This window comes from Mesoplodon bidens, assembly GCF_964165515.1.
Source record: "Mesoplodon bidens genome assembly, contig: HAP1_SCAFFOLD_349, whole genome shotgun sequence".
NCBI lineage: Eukaryota > Metazoa > Chordata > Mammalia > Artiodactyla > Ziphiidae > Mesoplodon > Mesoplodon bidens.
Genome location: NW_027672382.1, coordinates 323177 through 346175, shown reverse-complemented (window position 1 = coordinate 346175; position 22999 = coordinate 323177). Strand labels below are relative to the sequence as shown.

General features: G+C 48.5%; 1 protein-coding gene across 1 annotated transcript in view; it reads right to left on the bottom strand.

The window, feature by feature from the left end:
- Positions 1-9798: 9798 nt before the first annotated feature.
- Positions 9799-22999, bottom strand: part of LOC308610289 (forkhead-associated domain-containing protein 1-like) — a gene marked incomplete at its 3' end in the record, with an annotated part of 101926 nt that continues 88725 nt past the window's right edge. Inside the window, exons 14-18 of the mRNA XM_081259480.1 lie at positions 22423-22502; positions 19366-19461; positions 18721-18941; positions 18021-18183; positions 9799-9915 (exon numbers count right to left, since the gene is read on the bottom strand). Coding sequence (XP_081115606.1) covers positions 9799-9915; positions 18021-18183; positions 18721-18941; positions 19366-19461; positions 22423-22502 — 677 coding nt within the window. The remainder of the gene's footprint in view (positions 9916-18020; positions 18184-18720; positions 18942-19365; positions 19462-22422; positions 22503-22999) is intronic.

Here is a 22999-nt window from a genome sequence, read left to right as displayed (position 1 = left end):
CTTGATGCTTGGATGAGGTTTCACTGGCCGACATACGGGAGGAAGGTGAGGACCAGCGAGTTCATCCTTCCATTCCTGGTGCCCAGAACAGCACCTAGCCTGGGGGAGGTGCTCAGAAAATATCTGAGGACATCCCAAGTGAGGGAGGAGCATAAGTAGAGACCTGGGGGCAGCAGGGGGTGGGTGTGGGTGTGATTAAGTTGCAGAGTGAGGCAGAAGAAAAGCACAGATTCATACAGAGATGGGGATTCACGTGCGACTCAATGCTATGCCTGGCTTCTACAGCTGTGGGCATGTTTCCTGCTACGCGCTGGCTGCTTTCAGAGTGATGTGCCCCTCCGAGGCTCACTGCCTCCTCCCTGTCACCTGCTTCTCTCCCTCCCCTCGTCTGTGAGTGGTCCCATCCTCTTCAGGTCTCTAGGCATGTCAGTTCCTGCTTAAAAACCTCCACTGGATTCCCAACACCCTTGGAATAAAAACCCAGACCCCCCGACCCTGCCCAGCCCCACAATCCCCTGTTCACTCCATGCAGCCTCTCTTGCCCTTGGCTTGTCCTTGGCCACCTGAAACAGGTCCACTCTAAAAGAAGGACATAGCGGTGGAGGATACAACATGAACTGGTTAGAATCGGCTAGGTCCAAGGGGGCGTAAGATTCGACTTCCAGGGGAACTGGAGCTTCATTACAGACTCATTGTAATACATGAGCGAAATGACACACCCACCAGCACCAGGACAGTTCGGAGGATGACCATAAAGGTCAAACAGAGGGTGATGGGGCTTACCTGGTGGCGCGGTGGTTGAGAGTCCGCCTGCCGATGCAGGGGACACGGGTTCGTGCCCCGGTCCAGGAAGATCCCACATGCCGCGGAGTGGTGGGGTCCGTGAGCCATGGCCGCTGAGCCTGCGCGTCCGGAGCCTGTGCTCCGCAACGGGAGAGGCCACAACAGTGAGAGGCCCGCATACAGAAAAAAAAAAAAAAAAGTGGGTGTTGGCCCAATTCCTGGAAATCCCCGCCCCTTCCCCAAAATATTAGAGTTGTCACAATCCTCCCACTCATTAGCCTATAAAATTACCCAGCCCATAAAAACTAACTGCCCCATATTTGGGGGCCTCTAGCCTTCTGAAATGGCCCACACTCTGTCTGTGGAGTGTGTTTCTCTCTAAAGAAATCCACTTCTTACTTTGTCTCTCCCTGAATTCTTTCCGTGATGAGACATAAAGAACCTGAGGTTTATTAAGTCCCGAGACCAGATGCGTGATCTCGATTAAAAGATAGTGGGTTCTGACTGGGTTCGAGTCCCAGCCCACGGGTTCAAGTCCCACCTGAGTTCCATGGTTGCACACCCACTAAGCTGGTCCCCCTTGGCCTCCCCCCTTGAAGCGCTGGCCACCACGACACACAGTTTATTTTCTCCACAGCACCACTGCTCTCTGAAGTGGGCTTGTTTATTCATCCATTTACTTTTATTGTCTGTCACCCCCTCCCGAATCTGTGAGTACAGGAATCTGACTGTCTTGCTTGGCTCTCCCTCCCCGGAGCCTGGAACGGGGCCTGACACCTAGTAGGAGCTCAAGAAACATGTGGAAGCAATGAAGGAATCCAGGGAATCAAAGCTCAGCTACAGCTGTGCGTTGGCTGCCCCTCTCCCAACCCAAGCCCTTTATCAGGCAACCACCTCTGATAAAATTACAAAATGGTTTCCTTTGGGCCCAAGTGCACTCGGCTGAAATGGGTGAGACCATGGGTGCCTTAAAGGAGTGACCCCAGTTTGTCCACACTCTAGTTTGCACTCAGGCGGCTTTGTGGAACCACCGAAGCCACAAGGCGACCTGTGTTCTCCCTGGTGGGGCCAGTGCTCAGGAGACCTTGTAGCCAAGAGATACCATTCTCTCAAATATTTACCAGGCCCTGCCCTCGGAACTGGGCGGCAAGACACCTCCACTGAGGGAGAACTCTAATGCACCGACACGGGTGATCCCTGAGGCTGCACCCAGGTCAAGGGCACAGGTGTGCTGGTTGACTGGTGATGTCTGCAGGGGGAGGGCAGAAGCTCTGGGGCCTGAATGCAGAAGTGCCTCACCTGACGTGATGGCGGCCTCCCTCCTTAAGTTCTCGGCCTCGTGCTTCAGGGAGGTGATTTGTAAGTTTCTCTCAGACAGGGTCTGGCACAGCACCTGGTTGTAGCCTTGCTGTAGGGCACTGATCTGTGGAAAGAGGCAACACACAGTCAGAGGGGGCCAGCCAGTGCTGCAGGACACGCCGGTACTTCTCCAACATTGGGCAGAGTCGGGTTGATCTTGGATCGGGGTGTTGGGGAAACCAAGGTTATCAGTTGTCACTAGTGGAAGGGGCAGGAGGGGGCCTGTTCCTTCAGTGACCACCATGTCATCGGTCCTCGAGACACGGACCTTATCTTTGTGGCCACCCAGGGGCTCCGGTGCTGCTGTCTTCCAATGACCTGTGGGTTTTCAGCCATAAATAGACCAGCTGTTGGTTCCAGATCATCCAGTACTGACTGGATGCACAGCAAAGTTCAAGAGCCGGGAGCAGGTTATGAAATGAATTCCCTCTAATGAGAATAGAGGGTAGTTTATACCTCACAGAACACTCCAGAGTTTACAAAGCCCGTTCACACATGCTACACTGATACTCGTCACAGCGTTGCTGAAGGCTGACGTTCCCATTAATGTGCCCATTTTGTAAGGGAGCCAGGTTGAGACTCAGAGAGGCAAGGCCCCCTGCTCGGGATCACGCGGCTGGTCAGACGTGGAGTCTGATTCAAACCCAGTCTTTAGTTGCCTTGTTCCTCCTTCCCAGGTGGCTTTAGGAATGAGCGTGAGAAGTTGGAGGCTGTAAAGCATGGCATGGACTCGGGAGCCGGACTGTGGCCTTCAAGTCCTGCCTCTGCTAGTTAACGGGCTTTGTGAACACAAGGAGGACACCATATTCTGTTTCCTTTTGTTCAGTCTGCACGCGGGGTGATGGTAGTCCCAACCTGATAGGATTGTTAGAAGTATTTTAATAAGTTAGCATGTGTACAAGTGCTCAGATCATGCCTGGCACACGGCACAGGGGGATGAGCTGTGACGGTCCTCTCCTCTGACTACCCACGGGGTGTTTTTTAGTTTTGTTTTGGGGTTTTTGTGTGTATTTTTTGCGGTACGCGGGCCTCTCACAGTTGTGGCCTCTCCCGTTGCGGAGCACAGGCTTCGGACGCGCAGGCTCAGTGGCCATGGCTCACGGGAAGAGCCGCTCCGCGGCATGTGGGATCTTCCTGGACCGGGGCCCAAACCCGTGTCCCCTGCATCGGCAGGCGGACTGTCAACCACTGCGCCACCAGGGAAGCCCCTATCCATTCATCTCTTGATGACACTTAGGTTGCTTCCATATCTTGGTAATTGCAAATAATGATGCTCTGAACATTGGGGTGCATGTATCTTTTCAAATACATGTTTTTGAAAACACGTGTTTTTGTTTTTTTCGGATTTATACCCAGGAGTTGAGTTTCGAGGTCATATGGTAGTTCTATTTTTAGTTTTCTGAGAACTCTCCATACTGTTTTCCACAGTGGCTGTGCCAGTTTACATTCCTACCAACACTGTACCAGGGTTCCATTTTCTCTAAAAATTGTAAATTTTCTTCCTAGGGGTAATTGAGATGGTAGTTCAATAATAACATAAGATCAGGTGAAGTCTAAAGAAATTTTAGAAAACCTGGATAAAGTAAGAAAACATCTGTTCGCTGGCATCTGAATGTTAGAGAGACACCAAGACATGTGGGCCAAGTTCTGGAGAGAAGGGAAACACAGACGCAAGCTTGACATTTGGTGCAGCTTTTCTCCTTGGGGCATTTGCGGATTCAAATCTTACAGCCCAGGAGCTGAAAAGCCAAGGAGTTCAAAAGACTCTAACCACAGAAGCTGCTGGCATCCCTTGACTTGTAGGTGCAGCACTCTAGTCCTGCCTCTGTGGTCACTGCCTCCGCCTCTTCTTTGGATATAATCTCCTCCTGTCTCTCACTTATAAGTACACTTACAGATGGCACTTAGGGCGAGGATAGTCTCAACTCAAAATCCTTATATCCACAAAACTTTACCTTGTAAGGTAACATTCTCAGGTCCCAGGGATTAGAGCCTGAGACCTTTGGGGCCACCAGTCAGCCCACTGTAAGCCCTAAACGTCTTCTCTCCTGAGGAAGGTCTAGGCTGGGCAGAAACCCCGACAGACATCTACCAGAGGCCAGATTGAGAGCCCTTTTAGAAGGTCATTTCTCAGCTCATTTGGAACCTTGCTATTGCCCCCCTTTTTTTTTTTCTTTTCTTTTCGGTACGTGGGTCTCTCACGGTTGCGGCCTCTACTGCTGCGGAGCACAGGCTCTGGACGCACAGGCTCAGCAGCCATGGCTCACGAGCCCAGCCACTCGGTGGCATGTGGGATCCTCCCGGACCAGAGCACGAACCCGTGTGCCCTGCACTGGCAGGCGGACTCTCAACCACTGCGCCACCAAGGAAGCCCTGCCCTTTCTTTTTTCCTCCTGTTTGTCCTCAACAGGGGGAAGCATTAAGAGTAAATGAGGGGCTTCCCTGGTGGTGCAGTGGTTAAGAATCCGCCTGCCAATGCAGGGGACACAGGCTCGAGCCCTGGTCCAGGAAGATCCCACATGCCGCGGAGCAACTAAGCCCGTGCGCCACAACTACTGAGCCTGCGTTCTTGAGCCTGCGAGCCACAACTACTGAAGCCTCCATGCCTAGAGCCTGTGCTCCGCAACAAGAGAAGGCCATGGAATGAGAAGCCCGCGCAACACAACAAAGAGTAACCCCTGCTCGCCACAACTAGAGAAAGCCCGGGCGCAGCAACGAAGACCCAATGCAGCCATAAATTAAAAATAATAATAATAATAATAATAAAATAAATGCATTAGCAGATTTTGGGTTTCCTCTCATCGTTAGTGTATTGCTTTCATTCCTAAGACTCTAAAAAATTGGAAACCACTCCACTTACCAGGAACACACTTTGCAACACGGATCCAGGGGAAGCTGTTTTCTTCCGTAGACACTTCATGACCCCGGTTTCCACAACAGCAGGCACTGCTGGCTCTGCCAAGTTGCTGGAGAAGGGCACCTTATCTGCAAAGTCACGAATCCAAATGGGCCCCCATTGCCAAGGGTGGAAGGAAGTTGTTTGGTTTAGCTTCTTGGGGGATCAGAAGATTGGGAGTTCTGGGGGGGGGGATTGCAGATACCTTGCTGTCCCTTGGTACAACGTCAGGGGAAAGAAAGGTCGCTGGTAGCTTCTCAGAGCTACCAGTTGGGGCTGTGCAGAGCGTCTTAGTAAATGCCATTTTGGTTGCAAATAACAGAAACTCAAACCGGCTGAAGAAAAAAGGGGACATCTACGGGGAAGAAAAGATGGCTCCTGCCTGTCCAGACTCCTCCGCTTTGCTTGCCCTTTGTTTCTCTAACCTTCCGCATTTCCCTTCAGTAAACTCCTTTTCTGTTTAAGTTAGCCACAGGAGATTTCTGTTGGTTGCAACCAGAGAATCTTGAGTGATACAAAAAGTCCTAGTGGAACCCAAGGGCAGGCATTGGAATGGGCCTTTCCAAGGAAAGAAACCAGGAACCAGAAAGTCATCAGGAATCAGGGCAACTTTCTGCATCAGTTGGAATGCCTTCAGCTTTTTTTTTTTCCCTTCATGGAGCTCATAATCCATTCATTTATTCAATAAACAATTATTGAGTATCTATCCTGTGCCAGGCACCCTGGTCGGTCTTAGAGTTCCATCCAGGTATAAAATATGCCAAGACCCCTGCCCTCAAGTAGCTCACATTCTAGTGAAGATAAGACATGTGAGCACATAGAGTATATTCACAACACAGAATAAGAAGAGCTATGCCATGGACACATATACACCAGCAAACATAAAATAGATAGCTAGTGGGAAGCAGCTGCACAGCACAAGGAGATCAGCTCGGTGCCCTGCGACCATCTAGAGGGGTGGGACAGGGAGGGCGGGAGGGAGGGAGACGCAAGAGGGAAGAGACATGGGAACACATGCACATGCATAACTGATTCACCCTGCCACAAAGCAGAAACCGACACACCATTGTAAAGCAACTACACTTCAACAAAGATGCAAAAAAAAAAAAAAAAAAAAACAAGAGCTATGCCAGAGGGATGAAGCATGACTGTCTTCATAGACCTAGAAATCACAGATGCAATTACCCTGGTAGAGAGGGCCTGGGCAGAGAATCGCAGGTAGGTGAACCTGTGTGCACAGAGAACGTGGTATGTATGAGTAGCTGCAAGTTTTCAACATCCGTGGAGCAAAAGAGTTCTTGCAAAAGTAGTGGGAGACGTGGCTGAAGAAATTGGTTGAGGATGAAGCATAAAAAACCCACTGAAGTGTGATCTTTTTTTCCTGAGGAGGCATGGGGGAGCCCTGGAAGGTTTTTAAGCTGTTTGAGGACATGGTCAATTCTCTGGGTTTCAGAAAAGTCCCTCTGGAGTCTGGGATGTGGTGAAAGTTGGGCTGGACCTTTCACCACTGGGCATGCTCAGTCGCTCAGGAAAGGTTTTTGCTCTGCCTTGGGAAATTTTTCACGCCGCTCTGGCAGTGGAGCTCGCCCCGCCCACGGCTTCTCCTCACTGGATTGGTTGAACTCAGGGAGGCTACCAGGAGGCCCAGTTGACCTCCCAACTCCACACCCCCGCCCCCGCCCGTTAACGCTCTGGGCGCGTGCTGCCTTCAGCTTTAAATAACAGAAACCTGGATGTGGGTAGATGGTAAAAATTTGGAGCCCCTCCCAAATGAACTCTAGCCATGTGGCTTGCTTTGTCTGATGAGATGTTGGCAAACACATGGCAGGTGGAGACTTGAAAAGTGTGCTTTGGGGCTTTCTCTCTCCTGCTGCTCTTGGAAACCTGTACCCACCACACGTGGCCTGGTCTGGCCTGCTGGGTGATGAGGGACCACACCAGGCAGAATCAGACGTCCCAGCTGAGGCCTTTCTAGACCAGGGTTTCTCATTCTCGGTACTATTGACATATTGGATCAAATAAGTCTTGGTTGTGGGCAGCTGTTCTGTGCACTGCAGGATGTTTAGCAGCATCCCTGGCCTCTACCCCGAGATGATAGGATCACCCCCACCCCAGTTTAACAACCAAAGTGTGTCCAGACATTGCCCAATGCCCCCTGGGTGGCAAAATCGCCCCCAGGTGAGAACCACTGTCCTAACCCAGCTTGCCTGGCAATGACCAGGCAGGCATGTACACGAAGCCACCCTAAACGAGCCCCAGCCAAACCAACCAGACCAGTACAAGTGGCCAGCTTGACGCCTGGAATCAGGAGAACTAATAGTTGCCATTTTAAGTCACTAACTTTTGAGAGATTTGCTCCACAGCACAAACAGGTACATCTGACCACAGTGGCTGAAACTGATAGGATTGATTTATTTATACAACAGGATGTACAGAGGTAGGCAGTTCAGGTACAGTGCAGAGCACAGTGATGCCACTAGGCTCCCACCCAGGCTTTTCATGTCTTTCCACTCCATTGTCCTTTGAGGTGGGCTTTGGTCTCTTGCTTGTTACCTGGTGATCCCCAACATGGCTGCTCCAGCTCCAAGTCCGAGCTGCAGGAGAGGAAAAGGAGACAAGGCAAAGGGACAAAGAGAAAAACTTTCTCCTAGCAAAGCCTTGCCTTTAATTCCAGAAGGGAAGCCCTGCCCAGGGCCTTCACCTGCATGTCACTGGCCAGAACTGAACAACACAGCCAGGTCTAGCTGCAAGGGAGGCTGGGAAATGAGGGCATTTCGCGGGCTGCTTATACAGTAGAGGGAGGCAATGACTAAGGGGCTTGTAGTGTCTGCTGCACTGTCTCTCTGGGGGTCGTCTTGGTTTCTTCTTCTTCTTTTTTTTTTTTTGCCACACAGTGTGGCTTATGGGATCCTAGCTCCCTGATCAGGGATTGAGTCCGGGCCCTTGGCAGTGAAAGCGCAGGGTGGACGGCCAGGGAATTCCCTGGGTCTTGGTTTCCTGTCTCTACCTGTTGCTTATCTATCCTGGCCATGTCTTTCTAAGACTGGCTTTGTTTCTCCAAACACAGTGGGAGAAATGGCCACCCCAGCTGGGAACTGCATCAAGACTTTCAGCTCCGGGCCATTAATGACCTGTGTGGTAACTCCGTGTCCCACTTCCAAATATCAAGGGCACAGGTGCTGATTGGCCCAGCTTGGGTTAGAAGAGAAACCTGATTGGTCTGGCTTGGGTAGACTATCTACTGATCAGCCAGTCAGGTGCGGCCAAGAGAGCAGCAGGAGGTAGGGTAAACCTGGTTGGGGAATGTGCATTCTCAGAGAAAGGGGTGTGTGGCTGAGGAGACACCTAAAGAACCATCTAGTTCAAGGAGTGAAGAAAGGACATTGCCATTGTGGGTTGCAATGTTGATACGATAAAGATTAACACGTCCTTTGAAAGACCTCAAATACAGTGGAGTCACATAGGCATTACATTTAACTTATGCAAATTCAAATATTTGTATTCAACCAAAGTAGTTTTTTTCCCACACAATTTGGCTTCCAAACATGAGCCAGCTACTTAACTACTGCCTGACCAAGTGATCTTTTCTGGTGCTGGAGATTGCTGTTTTGGATTTGGGGGATATGGTACAGTATAAGTAATATGTTCTTTATGGAAAACTGCTGGGATTTTCAAGATTATTTTTAAGGTCAGGTGATGCTCACCCTTCTCACTGTGTAAGAAGTACCTTTAGTGGAAGACCATGCAAATCATTTTTCCCATTTCCTTCTAGTTTTAATCAGTATAAAGAATGCATTTGATTTTAAAATATCAAAATACTTTTATTGTGGCTTTTTAAAAATAAAAAATAAATGATATTCATGGCTTCTGGTTCTTCCTCCTGTTTTGTTTGGTGGTCTCTGGCTGTACAAGAAAGGCAGGGAGAGAACAGATGGCTGGAGAGAAGGCAAAAATGAGGGTCTCTTCAAACACCACGGGAAAGGGGTGTGTCCACCTGGGCAGTGTGTGTTCTTTGATGACTGGGTACTTGGTCTGTCCTGATGGCCTGGGACTTGACCTACTGGGCTGTCTTGGTGCGGCAGAATGGGCAGCGTGAGATGGAGTTAGAAACCTGGGTTCCAGACCCAATTCTTGAATTTACTAGCTGTGTGACTTTAGACAGGCCATTTAACCTCTCTCGGCCTCAGCTTCCTCATTTGTAAAATGGGGAACATAATGCTATTTACCTCCCAGGGCTTGAGAGAGGATTAGACGAGAAGTGTTTTGAACACCACAGAGCGCCATATAAACATGACTCACTGTTATGGAAGCGATAAAACTGGTTGCTGTTCACATTTATTATAATCAATTCAGATATAAATGCACTATACCATGGCCCCAACAGCCCTGAGGTTACCATTCTGTCCTGTGGCCCCAGTACACGCCCTGGGTTTTCTCAACTGCGGGCTTCTCAGAGCTCCTTGGAGGTGTGACATTTGGGTTTGTCACTACTCAAACACATAATTGCATCTACCAGGCCTAGGAGTCTGAATTTCAAACTTATTCTTCATACGCCTGCGTATGTTTACATTCATAATATCTGTGAAAAGAACCCCTCTCCTCACACACTCCAAAATCCAGTATTGTGCAAAATACCAGTCTAGGAAGCAACACACTAGGGTAGCAACCTTTAATGTCCTAAAAAATCATCTTAGTAGTTTGACGCAGAAGAGTTACACTGACTCACGGAGGATCATGCGAGGCCCAGCGGGGCGACGTTTCTAGTTCCTTCCACCAGGTTTAGAAAACAGAAGGCTCTGGCTGGATTTGCTGGACATTTCTCTCTTCAGCATCTCCCTTCCTTGGTCCATCTTTGGGGTGCCTTTTCTGGCTCCAACCTACAACAAGCAAGAGCAACAAATGCCCAGACTCTATAATTGTAGGGAGATCCCCAAATATTTCTCAAATGACATTTTTTTTTACTCAAGATAAAATCTTTGTTGTAAAAAATATTTATATACACACATAGACGTGAGCAAAACAAAGGTAAAATGATCCACCATTATCACACTACCCACAGGTAACCTTATTCACATTTTGGTGTACACTCTTCCAGATACACATATAATGTTTTCTTCTTACATTTGCACCTTTTTTTGAACCAGGAGTTTCTGATGATAGGCAATTTCATTGGGATGGACTTTCTCTCGAAAAGCTGTTACTGAACTGAATGCCTTATGTCTCTGATGTCTTAGGAGGGTAAAATGCAGCATACTCTAGGGGGTCTGTCTAACCCTTTTCTGAGCACTGCTCCTGGATCCAGGCAGCCATGTGTGTGACTCTGTCCCTGGTCATAGCTGATCGGGCACTTGGCACGGGCTGGGCTTTTAAGATGGTCACTCCCAGGATTTGGGCTTATGGGCTCTAAGATGCTACTTGCTTCCTGGGCTGGTCCTTTGAACTGGGGGACCATGAGGTCATTCCTTCCTGTCACATGACTGGAGAGAGCAGAGATCAGGGGAGCCACACAGAGACACAGAGAGGAGATACGGCCTGTGTGTGCGTGTGCACATGCTTGTGTGTGTTTAAAAGAGATGATGCCTGAGATCTGATGGCTTACCAGTTCTATTTCGAGGCCAGGCTCTCTTTCAGCTCCCAGTTTTTATGAGGCACTCACCCCTATATCCTTAAAAAAGCCCCCTCCCCCTGTTTTTAATTTTTTTCAGTACACAGGCCTCTCAGTGTTGTGGCCTCTCCCGTTGCGGAGCACAGGCTCCGGACGTGCAGGCTCAGCGGCCATGGCTCACAGGCCCAGCCGCTCCGCGGCATGTGGGATCTTCCCAGACCGGGGCATGAACCCGTGTCCCCTGCATCGTCAGGCGGACTCTCAACCACTGCGACACCAGGGAAGCCCAAGGCCCACTCTTGGGGAAGGAGTCGCCCAAGTTACACTTGGCAAGGAACCTGGAGGAAACCTTTCTGTACTGAGGAGATCGTAGACACCAAACTTCTAAGCTCAGGCTGGAGGGCAGGGAGAATGGGAAGCTGGCTCTTTGCTCTTAGCCGAAGCACCATCTGCCCTGCTTCTGTTAAAGTCAGAGGCAGCGTGAAGTTCCAGGGTGTCTCACATCTCAGAGAAGCACAATGTTCCCACAACATCCGGGGCCCATCCCAATATCTCCTCTGCCATTTCACATCCGCAGGTGGTCCTCAGACAAAACCTAGATGTAGGGCAGTTTCTGCCTCCTCCCAGTCATATATGTGAGTGAATAAGTAACAAACTTCCAGTCGTTTCCACTTTGCAGGGTGGCAAACGTCTCAGATCAAGTGGGGCCCTCAGGATGCTCTCTATCCTCTTAACATCCTGCTCTGGGGAGTAACCACCTTCTGGTCTTAGCACAAGGATGCTGGTTGAGAAGCTTCTATTTTCCAAATATATCCCTCACCTAGAATATCTTCGTTTCTTCCCATGATAATTTGGTTGCCTCAGCATGACTGTGGCCTTTTATCAAACTTGAATGTCTCCTCTCTCATATTCAACCAAAATGTGTTTGGCTTTCTAGCTTCCTGAGAGCTCGCCTCTACTGTCTGCAAAGTGGGAACGTGGACTGGCTTAATTCCAGTTCCAGGGCTGATTTGTCAATGGCAATGTTTCAACATGTTCAAGATTTCATAGTCTTAATCCTCAACTTTGAAGAGAATTCTAGAGGATGCTTCCTTGAAATTTAAGACAAATTCCACTGGAAATGTATCAGGTTTATTACCTGGAGGTTTATAACCTAAAGGAGGAAAAGCTAGCACTCACCTGGGTGTCAGATCTGCACTGATTCCCAGCTCTCCTACTGAGCTGTGTGGCTCTGGACAAAGAAAGTCTCTGAGCCTCAGACACCTCATCTGTAAATTGGGTATAATAACAACACCCACCCCATAGGGTTGTTGTGAAGCTTAAAAGAGATACTGCACGTCAAGTGTTTGGCTCTGTGCCCGGCACATGCCAAAGGCTCAATACATAATAGATGAGGGATAACTGTCCACTGGGCTTCCTGCTGACGTCCTAGGGTTTTCTCTCTTCTCTCTTCTGGCTCACCTGGAAATGTGAGTTCTGCATCTTTGAGTTCTTCATCAGCTCTCCAAACATTCGTCTCTTTAACACAGAAAGAATATTGACAACATTTAGCTTATGTTCTTCTTTGCCTTTTGCATCAGAGAAAAATGGATTTTTCTCAACTTTCAGATGCTACCCATTTGGATGGAATGTTGAGCCTTCCTAGGTGAGGAGGTGAGGATAGAGGTCTGCAGAAGGGGGTGTGGCTTTGGGGTAACGCTACACTGTCCTGCTGCACCTTTTAGGGAATCTCTGTTCCAGATTCCAGCAGAGAAAGAGGTGGTCAACCAAGAAGGCTATGAAGGATACTGCATTCTTCTTGGAGGACAGATCTGCTTTAGCTGGAAGCAGAGCCTCCTAGATCAGTGGAAGAGGCTGTAGATGTCCAGTGGCTTTCCACCCAGTGGAAATGTTGAAAGCCCCAGTGGCTAACCTCCCTGGCAGGGACTACAGGGGCCTGTTGGGAAGCCAGCATCACTGAAAACCTGGAGCTTGCCGCTCCCCTGGGGTTTGATGACTATTGCTGACCCTGATCTGCTCAAGACCCTGCACCTCAGGGGCAGCTCATCAAAGAAAGAGCATCCCCTAGGCACTGGAGACACAAAAGTGAGAGGGAACTGGGGTCTCCCTTGCAGACCGACACTCCGCAGGTGAATGTGCAGTGGTGTCAGGAAGGAGACGTTCTCCTAGAGCCCTGAGCATCCACTGGGGTCGCCAACCTGATTCCTACAGCGGCCAGGAAAGTAAAAGAAGTGGGTGAAGTGAGCTGGGGTGGTGGTGGACAGCAGCAAACACACGAGCCCAGCGCCTTTCTAAGGGGCCTGGAAGATGGAGGCTTGTGATGGTGACTTGTGGGTCTGTGGGCCTAGGGTCGCCAGATCTTCCAAGTTTCCCAGAGAAGCTGGAAATCCAGAATATTCCAGGAAACTGCCCTATTTTGAAATGTAACTTTAAAAAAACTCCCATGAGCCAAATGGAATATATCTGTGGGCTGCCATCTTGCGACACCCGGTTCAGAACCTCCCTGCTTGGTGTCTAGTTGGTGCTCAGTAAATGTTGGAGGGGTTGCCAGATAAAATACAGGATGCCCAGTTAAATCTGAATTTCAGAATGAAGCCAACAAATTTGTGAGTGTGAATATGCCCCGTGTAATATTTAGGACATTTATACCGAATAGCTTTTGTTGTTTATCTGATATTAAAATTTAACTGGGCATCGTGTTTTTGGTTTGTTTGTTTTCCCCTCAATCTGGCAACCCTACCGGGTAGTCACAAAACTCAGGGAGGAAATAAGGCTGTCTTTTGGGACAGGGCATAGGTGCTTACGAGACTCTTCCCTTCTCCCAGAAGGATGCTGACTCTACCCTCAGAGGACTGACCGTGAAGGCTGATGGGCCTGTATTGAACTGACAATTGCCCTCCACGCATTTTCCGTGGAGAAGGCCTCGAGCCTGCGGCCACTCGGTATTTATCACAAACTCTGTTGAGACAATCACTATCCAAATGCCCAGATATTATAGAGCAGGGGTTAGTTTTAAACCAACAGCCTTCTTCTCTCCCACCCCATCCCCCCCCTCCCTTTTTGTTTGCAGAACCGTTTATCCAAGCAAAATCCCATGAGGAACTTGGAGTATAAGATAATGGAGAGCTTCTCTGGCGGGAGAAAGGTGTGTGTGCTTTGAGAGTCACACCCTTCCATGGCACCCAAAGGCTCCAGGGAACCCCAGTTTGAACATTGCTGCAAAATTCCTTCCTGGATTAAGTTCCATCAGTGGGCAGCTGGGCACTGAGGGCAGAGCCTGGCCCCTGTGCACCTGCTTTTCCTGAACTTTACTGAACTCACTGGGATGTGATGAAGGGGGTGCGGGAGGGTCTTTTTCTTTAGCCTTCTTCTATCCGTATGCTGCATAGGCCTGGCCACATGGTTCTACTTCATCATTGTGGGCGGAAGAGCACCACCCCAAGCCCCTCCCATCCCACGCTCCTCCTACACAACATCTACCAATTGTGGGGCTTCCCTGGTGGCGCAGAGGTTGAGGGTCCGCCTGCCAATGCAGGGTTCGTGTCCCGGTCCAGGAGGATGCCACATGCCACAGAGCGACTGGGCCCGTGAGCCATGGCCGCTGAGCCTGCGCGTCCGGAGCCTGTGCTCCGCAACAGGAGAGGCCACAACAGTGAGAGCCCTGCGTACCGCAAAAACAAACAAACAAACAAACAAAACACACAAGTGGCACGGAGGAAGCCAGAATCTTGAGAATACCTGGGCCCAAGGAAATCTTGGAAGATAGTGAGTTAAAGAGAATAGTGAGGATAATGACGATGGTAGGAGAGGGTGAATGCTTTGTGGTCCTATGTGCTAAGGCTTTTGTATACAAGCTCCCATTGGGAAGGCTACGAGCTAGGTGCCATTTTTATTCTCATCTTAAAGAAGAGGGATCTGAGCTAATTAAGCAGAGGGAAGGTTAGGGGGTTTTCCTGGCTGAGACCACAAGGCAAAGCGGTGGTCACGCCCCCTAGCCAGGACTTGATTGGTTGGAGATCTGATTGGCAGGAGAGCTGAGCGGCTTCTCCTGCCAGAAGCAGCTGGTGCCCTTCAGCCTTTCTTACACTTCAAGCCCTAAGAAAGGGCTTGCGTGCTTCCCAAGTGGCAACTTCTGTGCATTTAAAAATTTCCTCTTGAAAATCCCAGCCTTAGCCCTTTCACAAAAGGTATCTGGGTCCTTTCTTGGCCGTGGCCCTAGTCGTATTCACCAAAGAGAAGAGCGCGTCCCATAAGAGCTGGCGGCTTTGGGAGGACCGGGGAAGGCGTCAGCTGGCAGGAAGCTCCCTGAAAAAAATAGAGGAATCCCCACCCATGCATGAGCTGCCTATTCTTCCCCCTTAGAAACAGGGCTTGTGATATGCCAGGCACTGTAGGCATTTTGCCATTTAACCCTCCCACTGCCCCATGGAGTAGGCCCCTTGCTAAGAGTTTTGGTTGCTTTTGTTGAGGAACCTGCGATACAGAGGTCAAGCCACTTACTCAGGGTCATTCGGGGCAGCGGTGGGGATTGACCCCTATTTGTTTGACTCCAAATCTGGCCTCTGAACTCTGAGAGACACTGCCGGCTTCTCGAGGGATGTGGGATGTGGATTCGAGTGAGCACGGCCTGGGCCGCGTTTCCCGTCCCTCTGCCACATGGACAGAGCCACAGGCCCAGTTCGCTGTGAAGGCCCAGCATCTTATACCAAGTCTCATTTTCACAGCCAGAGATATTAGTGTGGAAATAGGACTTTTGATTCTTGAAAGATCTGCTTGGTGAAGAGATGATCAAACATTAAAACTACAAACTCCATTTTTTTGGGGGGGGGCAATTCTGAAGCTTAAGATGTGTAATTTCATCTCAGTGCTTCAACCTTGCCACCTCTGTGAACGGGTGAAGAGTTTCAAAGTTTTATACAGGAGGCTAAAGAACTAAGGCTCCTTGTGAAAATACTAAGTGTAAAACTTAGAAAAGAGGAATTCTGCTTTCTGTTCATTTCTGCTTAAAGACAACGAAGATATACTCCCTTGAAGGAATGGATGCCAAGACAGATGTATACAAGTGCCCTTTAGGATCCAGCAAAACTTTAAAATGTAGTATTGTTTTCTTCCTGACAAACAGGCTGGCACGTCCCTTGCATTGTGTATGAATGAGGCAGCCCATGAATAATACATGTGAAGCCTGATTATGTAAATCCTCAGGTTTTCAGTACATGACAATGGCTTTTTTTGGGCCCTTCTCTCTCCCATTCTGTGGTCTGGTGTCTCTGCTTTGGGGCCTAGTCTGCCAAGCCCTGTGGGCGGGGGGGGCATTTCGGGGAGGGGTGAGCTCTCCAGAGGGCACATCAAAGGGAAAGTCACAACTCTGTCACTGGCCCACCTCTCCCTGGCATTGCTTGGTGTGAAAGGAAACTGTCCTCTGCCTGAGGCAGCCCCATGACACATGCAGACTAAGGCCTGTGATGTTTAATTCACAGCAGTGAGCACTGGAAACACCGCATCCAGGCTCCCTCAGAGCAGGACAGCCACTTTTCATTTCTGGGGCTCTAAGTCAGAGAGCCTGCTGTCTGGAAACCTGTTGCCTGGAAGGTTCGCAGGATGGAGGGCAGGCTTCTGCAAGGAACTATCTGACCATCACCTCCTGGTTGAGGAGAAGGGCACCCTTCTATGACCTTGGCCTCCTTAGAGCTCATGCAGGCAACAAACACACACATGCAAATACACACACATGCAAACACACAGCACATACTCACATGTACACAGATACACGCAAGCATGCGTGTACAAATACACAGCCCCAAGTCAGAAAGACTGGAGTACTATTCTGGCTACTCAGAAGAGCAAACCCAAATCTTTATTCTCAGAAAGCTTATTCCTCGGTGTATCCCTGGCACCTGGCAGAACAATGAAAATCAGAAGCGCCGCCTTTAAAAACACTCGGGCTGTTCACTCAACTGATTGTGGTCATCATTTCAGGAGGCAGGGAAGTCAGATCATGATGCTGGACACCCTTAAGCTCAGTACAGTGCTGTGTGTCAATTATGTCTCAATAAAACTGGTAGAAAAAATAGTTATCTGGATAGAAAAAACAAGATAAAATACACAAATTATCAAAAGTTAAAAAATACAGACGAGCTAGACTATGAGTCTCAGAAAGCACTGTTCACAACAGCCAGGACATGGAAGCAGCCTAAATGTCGATGGAGGAGTGGATAAAGAAGATGTGGTACAAATATACAGTGGAATACTACTCAGCCATAAAAAAGAGTGAAGTAATGCCATTTGCAGCAACATGGATGGACCTAGAGACTATCATAGTATGTGAAGTAGGTCAGACAAAGACAAATATCATATGATATCACTTATATGTGGAATCTAAAAAAAATGATACAAATGAGCTTATTTACAAAACAGAAAGAGACTCACAGACTTTGAAAACAAACTTATGGTTACCAAAGTGGAAATGTGGTGGGGAAGGATAAATTAGGATTTTGGGTTTAACATATACACACTATTATATATAAAACATGTAATCAAGAAGGACCTACTGTATAACACAGGGAACTCTACTCAATATTCTGAAATAACTATTATGGGAAAAGAATCTGAAAAAGAATAGATATATGTACATGTATAACTGAATCACTTTGCTGTACATGTGAAACTAACACAACTCTGTAAATCAACTATACTCCAATATAAAATAAAAATTAAATTAAAAAAAAGAAAGTTAAAAAAAATAGAGGCAAGCTAGACTATGAGTCTCAGAGAGGTTAAGCTAACACATATATATGGAATCTAAAAAAAAAAAAAAAAAAGAATGTTCTGATGAACCTAGGGGCAGCCAGGAATAAAGACACAGATGTAGAGAATGGACTTGAGGACATGGGGAGGGGGAAGGGTAAGATGGGACGAAGTGAGAGAGTGGCATGGACATATATACACTACCAAATGTAAAACAGATAGCTAGTGGGAAGCAGCTGCATAGCACAGGGAGATCAGCTCAGTGCTTTGCGACCACCTAGAGGGGTGGGATAAGGAGGGTGGGAGGGAGACGCAAGAGGGAGGGATCGGAGGATATACGTATGCATATAGCTGATTCACATTGTTACACAGCAGAAATGAACACAACACTGTAAAGCAATTATACTCCAATAAAGATGGTAAAAAAAAAAAGCTGCCTGAAGTCACACAGTAAATGGCAGAACAAGAGTCTAAACCTAAGTCTGCCTAAAGCTAAAGCTATTCTGCCACCTTCCTTTGCAATGAGTGAATGCATTCTTTGCTGCCTGGATCCCACTGGGGCCTCAGTTGGCTGTTTCTAAAGGGAGCTGAGGGGCAGCCTCAGAGGCTCTGCTCCGAGCAGGGACCTCTCACCTTCTGCTGCCTGATCGCCCTGGTGACCCTCTTCTCCTGGTGCAGCCACTCTTCCATGTGCGCCAGGGCCTCCTTCAGCAGCGCCTTTTCTTCGGCCTCTCTGGAGATGTCCTTCAGCTTTGCCACCTGTGACTGGTACATCTGAACCGACACTTTGCTCTGCCTGAGCACACAGGAGAGACAAAGTCTCTTTTCTCCTCAGCTTTCTCACTCACCACCAATGCTCCTGACCTGGGAGATCCTCAGAACACTTCCATATATGCCTGGCTTCGCGGTTTCCTTACAAGTGGGGGGAAGGCTGAAGATGTGGGGACTAGAGGGCAGAATAAATAGCCCATTGGCTGTGGACGTGCAGCATGAAGGGGGCAACGGTTATGCTACCAGCCCCTCCCAATTTCCCAGAGAGGGTGGGGGAACGGATACCACTGAAAATAGGATGGAATTACGAAAAGCACACACATGGTGAAACATCAGACACATTTATAAAAGGTGCACCTTATTCCTTAACAGTAGGGTACTTTAACTGCTGCTTTCTTGCCCAGAGACTTGGGTCCATCAGGCCCTGAGTCACCATCCCGCCTGCCCCCCTCCACACCCAGGCCTCTGTCCTCTTGTCCTGGTCCCTACGGGTCTGCAGCTGCACCGAGGTTTAGCCTGGAGAATGGAGGCCTGGGCCTTTTGCCGGAGACATGGGCCACACATGAGCTGTTCAATGTCCTTCTCGTATCGTCTCAAAAGCTCTTCTTTTCTCTGCAGCTGGTTCTTGAGTAGGGTGATCTTATCAAACACCAGGTACAGGTCTGTTAGTCGAAGCTGGTAGACTCTCTCCCTCTCTTTTCGGGAGAGGTGTTTCATGGACACGTGACCTGACATACCTTTGATGTTCATCAAAGTCCCGAGGGTTTTGCACATGTCCATGTACTACGAGAAAGCATTTCTCAGGTAAGAGGCCTGGCCCAATACCGCTGGAGGCCACTTTGAGGAGGCAAACATCTAATTCTGTTTCATTCATTTTCTGCAGTTGCAGAGAAGAAACACATGCTTTGCAAATGAGTGCATTTGGGGCTTTTAGTACGACTTTCATTTTCCCCCGCATCCATTTACACTATGCCTTTTTGAGAATTGGGGGGAAGTGGGGAGGGGGAATGACAACAGACATAAACATTCATTCTTACTACCCAGTCTTCCAAGGAATTGGGCTCTGCAATTTCTAGCCCATGCTGGGATAGGAGATGGGTCTCGTGGAGCTACTGTAACAACTAAACATGTATGTGGAGTTGATGTTTAAACTATCTGCAGGGCACGCACGTTTGGACAGGAGGGGACTGATGCTGGGTATACCTACCAGCTTTTCACTAAGATCTAAAGCGTCAGCCACATCCATTTTCCTTAACTTCTCAGAGACCATGATGGACCCTGGGCTGGAAAGGCCATTTTGAGGCTGAAATAAAAAAAAGAAGAAAAACTCTCTTGGCATTCCGTTATGATTTTCTACATCCAGAAGAATAACCCAAAGAATAATGGAAGAACTGGAAAGATACTAAAGAATAATTTGAGAGAGTTAATTTTTTTAACATCTTTATTGGAGTATAATTGCTTTACAATGGTGTGTTAGTGTCTGCTGTATCAAAAAGTGAATCAGCTATACGTATCCATATATCCCCATATCCCCTGACTCTTGCATCTCCCTCCCACCCTCCCTATCCCACCCCTCTAGGTAGACACACAGCACCAACCTGCTCTCCCTGTGCGATGCAGCTGCTTCCCACTAGCTATCTATTTTACCTTTGGTAGCGTGTGTGTGTATATATGTCCATGCCAAGAGAGTTGGTTTTAAATCCAGTCTGACTCTGTGAACTGCTTTCTTTATGACTGTGTTCCTACCCCTTCAGAGCACGACTGCCTTTGAAATGATGCATCACTTGTGCCATTCTTTGGCCACCGTCTCGTCTGTCTTCCCTTTAGGCCAGTGGTTCTCAACTGGGGGTGACTCTGTCCACCCTACCCACTCCAGGACATTTAGCAATGCCTGGACACATTTGTGGGTGTCATAATTGCTGTTGGCGTCTAGTGGGTAGAGGACAAGGATGCTGCTAAACACCCCACGATGCATAGGGCAGTCTCCCAAACAAAGAGTTACCTGGCTCAAAAAATCAGTACCGCTGATGTTGAGAAGACAAGCTCCAGAAAAATGGGGACCATGTGGCTTTTGCTCACTATCTCCCTCCTTGTGCCCAGCATGGCACCTGGCACCGAGTGGTGCATAGTGGTCATGTTTGTTGAATGAACGAATGAAGGTTAAGTGGAAAATAGCCTCCCTCCTTTTTATTAAAGGAATCTCATTTCTGTGCAGCAGAAACCATACCCTCACAAAATTTGGCCCAACCTTCTCCTAGCTCTGGAACCTGGTGGGTGGGCATCCCTTCAGACCCTTTCCAGAGACAATGCAGATAGTGTTTGCAGCTGCATCTCCCTAAGACCCCAACCAGCCAGCTGGCTGCTGGAAGCCCAAATGACTGCATGGAATGGCCACCAGTCTGAATAGGTTACCCGATCTGAATGACTACAAATAACCATAATAAGCCTCCTTAAAAAATAAATTGGCTTTTAATGCTTGCCATGAGCACCTCTTAGCCCTAGCATTTGTTGGCACTACCCTGAAAACCTCTGAGATTAAAAACAAAACAACTAAAAAACTATAATGGCCCCCAAAGTGACTGTGATAGATAAGAGTGGACATATTTGTCTATGTATCTATGGAGATGAGAATAAAAGAGGGTATCTGAAGATGACAATAAACCGGGCAGATCTGCTGCAAAAAGAACCTGAGATGCTGCTCAGTGTCTTCAGCTACCCTGAGCTGCATCCTCTGTACCGCTCCAGACGCCCCCTCTTTTCCTGAGGGGAGGGTCACTAAGGAAGAGCCTGGGCTACAGGATCCAAGCACACAGTCCCCACCCGGTCTCTGCAGGCTCGCAGACAGACCACCAGGGACACACCCCTGGTGTGTCTTCAATCATTATTCTGTGACCTTGGGTGAGGTACTTGACCTCCTGAAGCCTTAATTTTTCTTATCTGTTAAATGGGGACAATAATAGTAACTATGACACAAGGCTGCTACGATGGTTAAATGACATAAGGCATGGAGCCGGCTGAGCTCAACGCCTGGCACACAGTAAGCAGTTCACAGATGTCAGCTATTCTTCCTCCTGCTCTTTCATTTAATTACTGCCAACCTTGGAGGATTGAGAGTTAGGAGGTTTCCTGCTCTGTGGTGTCAGTGGTGGGATGAGGGCTTGTTGCCAAGGAGAAGGTCTTGGAAGCAGGACCATCAGGACGTGAGATCCAGCTGAGCTCCCCACCTGGAGACGGTCCCTCTACTCCCAACCTCAGAGAAGGAAGGTTCGATTTTATCAGGAAGACCAACAAGTTTCTGAAGACTCACATCTCTAGACGTGTGAGCAAATGTCTAGAAAAATTGTAGGAGAAAATGCTGGTACAGAGAGGATGGCTTTATTATGTTTTCCAAAAGCTGGTTTAGACCAGCTGCTGCAGCAAGCCACGCTGGCCTGAGCTGTCCATTGTCATGTGTCAGTCAAACACCCGGTCAAACATCCATTTAGGATACAGGGCACCTTCAACCTAGCAATCAAATTACCTCTGAAAATCCTGGAAAACACAAACTATGCTCCCTAAGAAAGGAAGGTTTTCTTGGATAATACTCTTTAAATACTGTTTGACAATAATAACTATCATCTATTAAAGTGCTCGCTATGAGCTAGGCACTGGGATAAGCACTTTACATAATGATCTCCTTTAATTTTTCCATCATCATTTTACAGCTGGGAAATTGAAGTCCCAGAAAGGTTAGGAGGCTGCCCAAGGTCACAGAGCTTGCAGAGCTGGGATTAGGACACAGGTCTCTGATTCTAGAACTTGTGTCTTCTTAATCATCATGGCTCCCTTCTGCTGCCCTTTATGTGTTCATGTTTTTCAGTTTATAGCAAAAAGCAAATGTTAGGCAAGCTCATGACATACTGTTGTACATTAGCTTGTTGGATATTTTCTGCAGAATACAACATGTGATGTGAAAAGGAGGGCCCAGAGATTGACCTGGCCAGCATCAGTGCAATGCTATATCATGCTGTACATGATGGGAAGCCGCCTTTCTATTCAAACATTGGATCGCTGTTACGGCCAGGTACCGACCAGTCCATACAGGTGCCAGCCCATCAGGGAGGACCTGGCCTCGAACCAATGATGTATACAGTGGTGCCAGGGCACACGGCTAGTGTCTGTCCTCACGCCCACCCTCCCCACGTGTCAGTCAATGCAGAGACAAAGTTTCTTTGGTTACCATTCCGATCTCTACTCTTGAAAAAGTTGGCAAGTCAGGTTTTACCTCCAATATTTTCCGAACATTTTTTTCCATCCCGAGGGTCTTTAAGTCTAGAAATGATCCATCCATGTGGTCCTTGTGATCTATAAAAGAAATAATTTACACTCAAAAGAAAGGCTCAGGAAGAAGTTACTGCATGTAAAAGTCACAGCTGGTATTTACTGGACACTTACCACAGGCCAGTACTAATTAGCTCACCATCCTCCCTTGGCAGGTGAGGCATCGAGGCCCAGAGAGGTGAAATGACTTGTCCAAGGCCACACAGCTCATATGAGGCTGCAGCCTCCCAGGGCGGGGGCACTGAGGGGGAACCTTCAGCCACAGGTGTGAGGATGGACTTGAACCCAGGCTTCTGTGTCTTAGCCCAGGGCTCCACCCAGCAGCAAGCTTGGTTTCTTGAAAGCCCTATTCTCTCTAAACAGGGTATTTATCCTGGGAAGTTCCCCAAGGTTGGTCCTTGCACAGCATCCGTCTATGAAAGAGTCCCAGGGGAGGCGCCATCATTCACCTGGTGTGATCACTGCTTGGCTGAGGCCCCACTGGGCGTGGGCACGCGTGGGTATGCAGAGTTGGAGGGGAT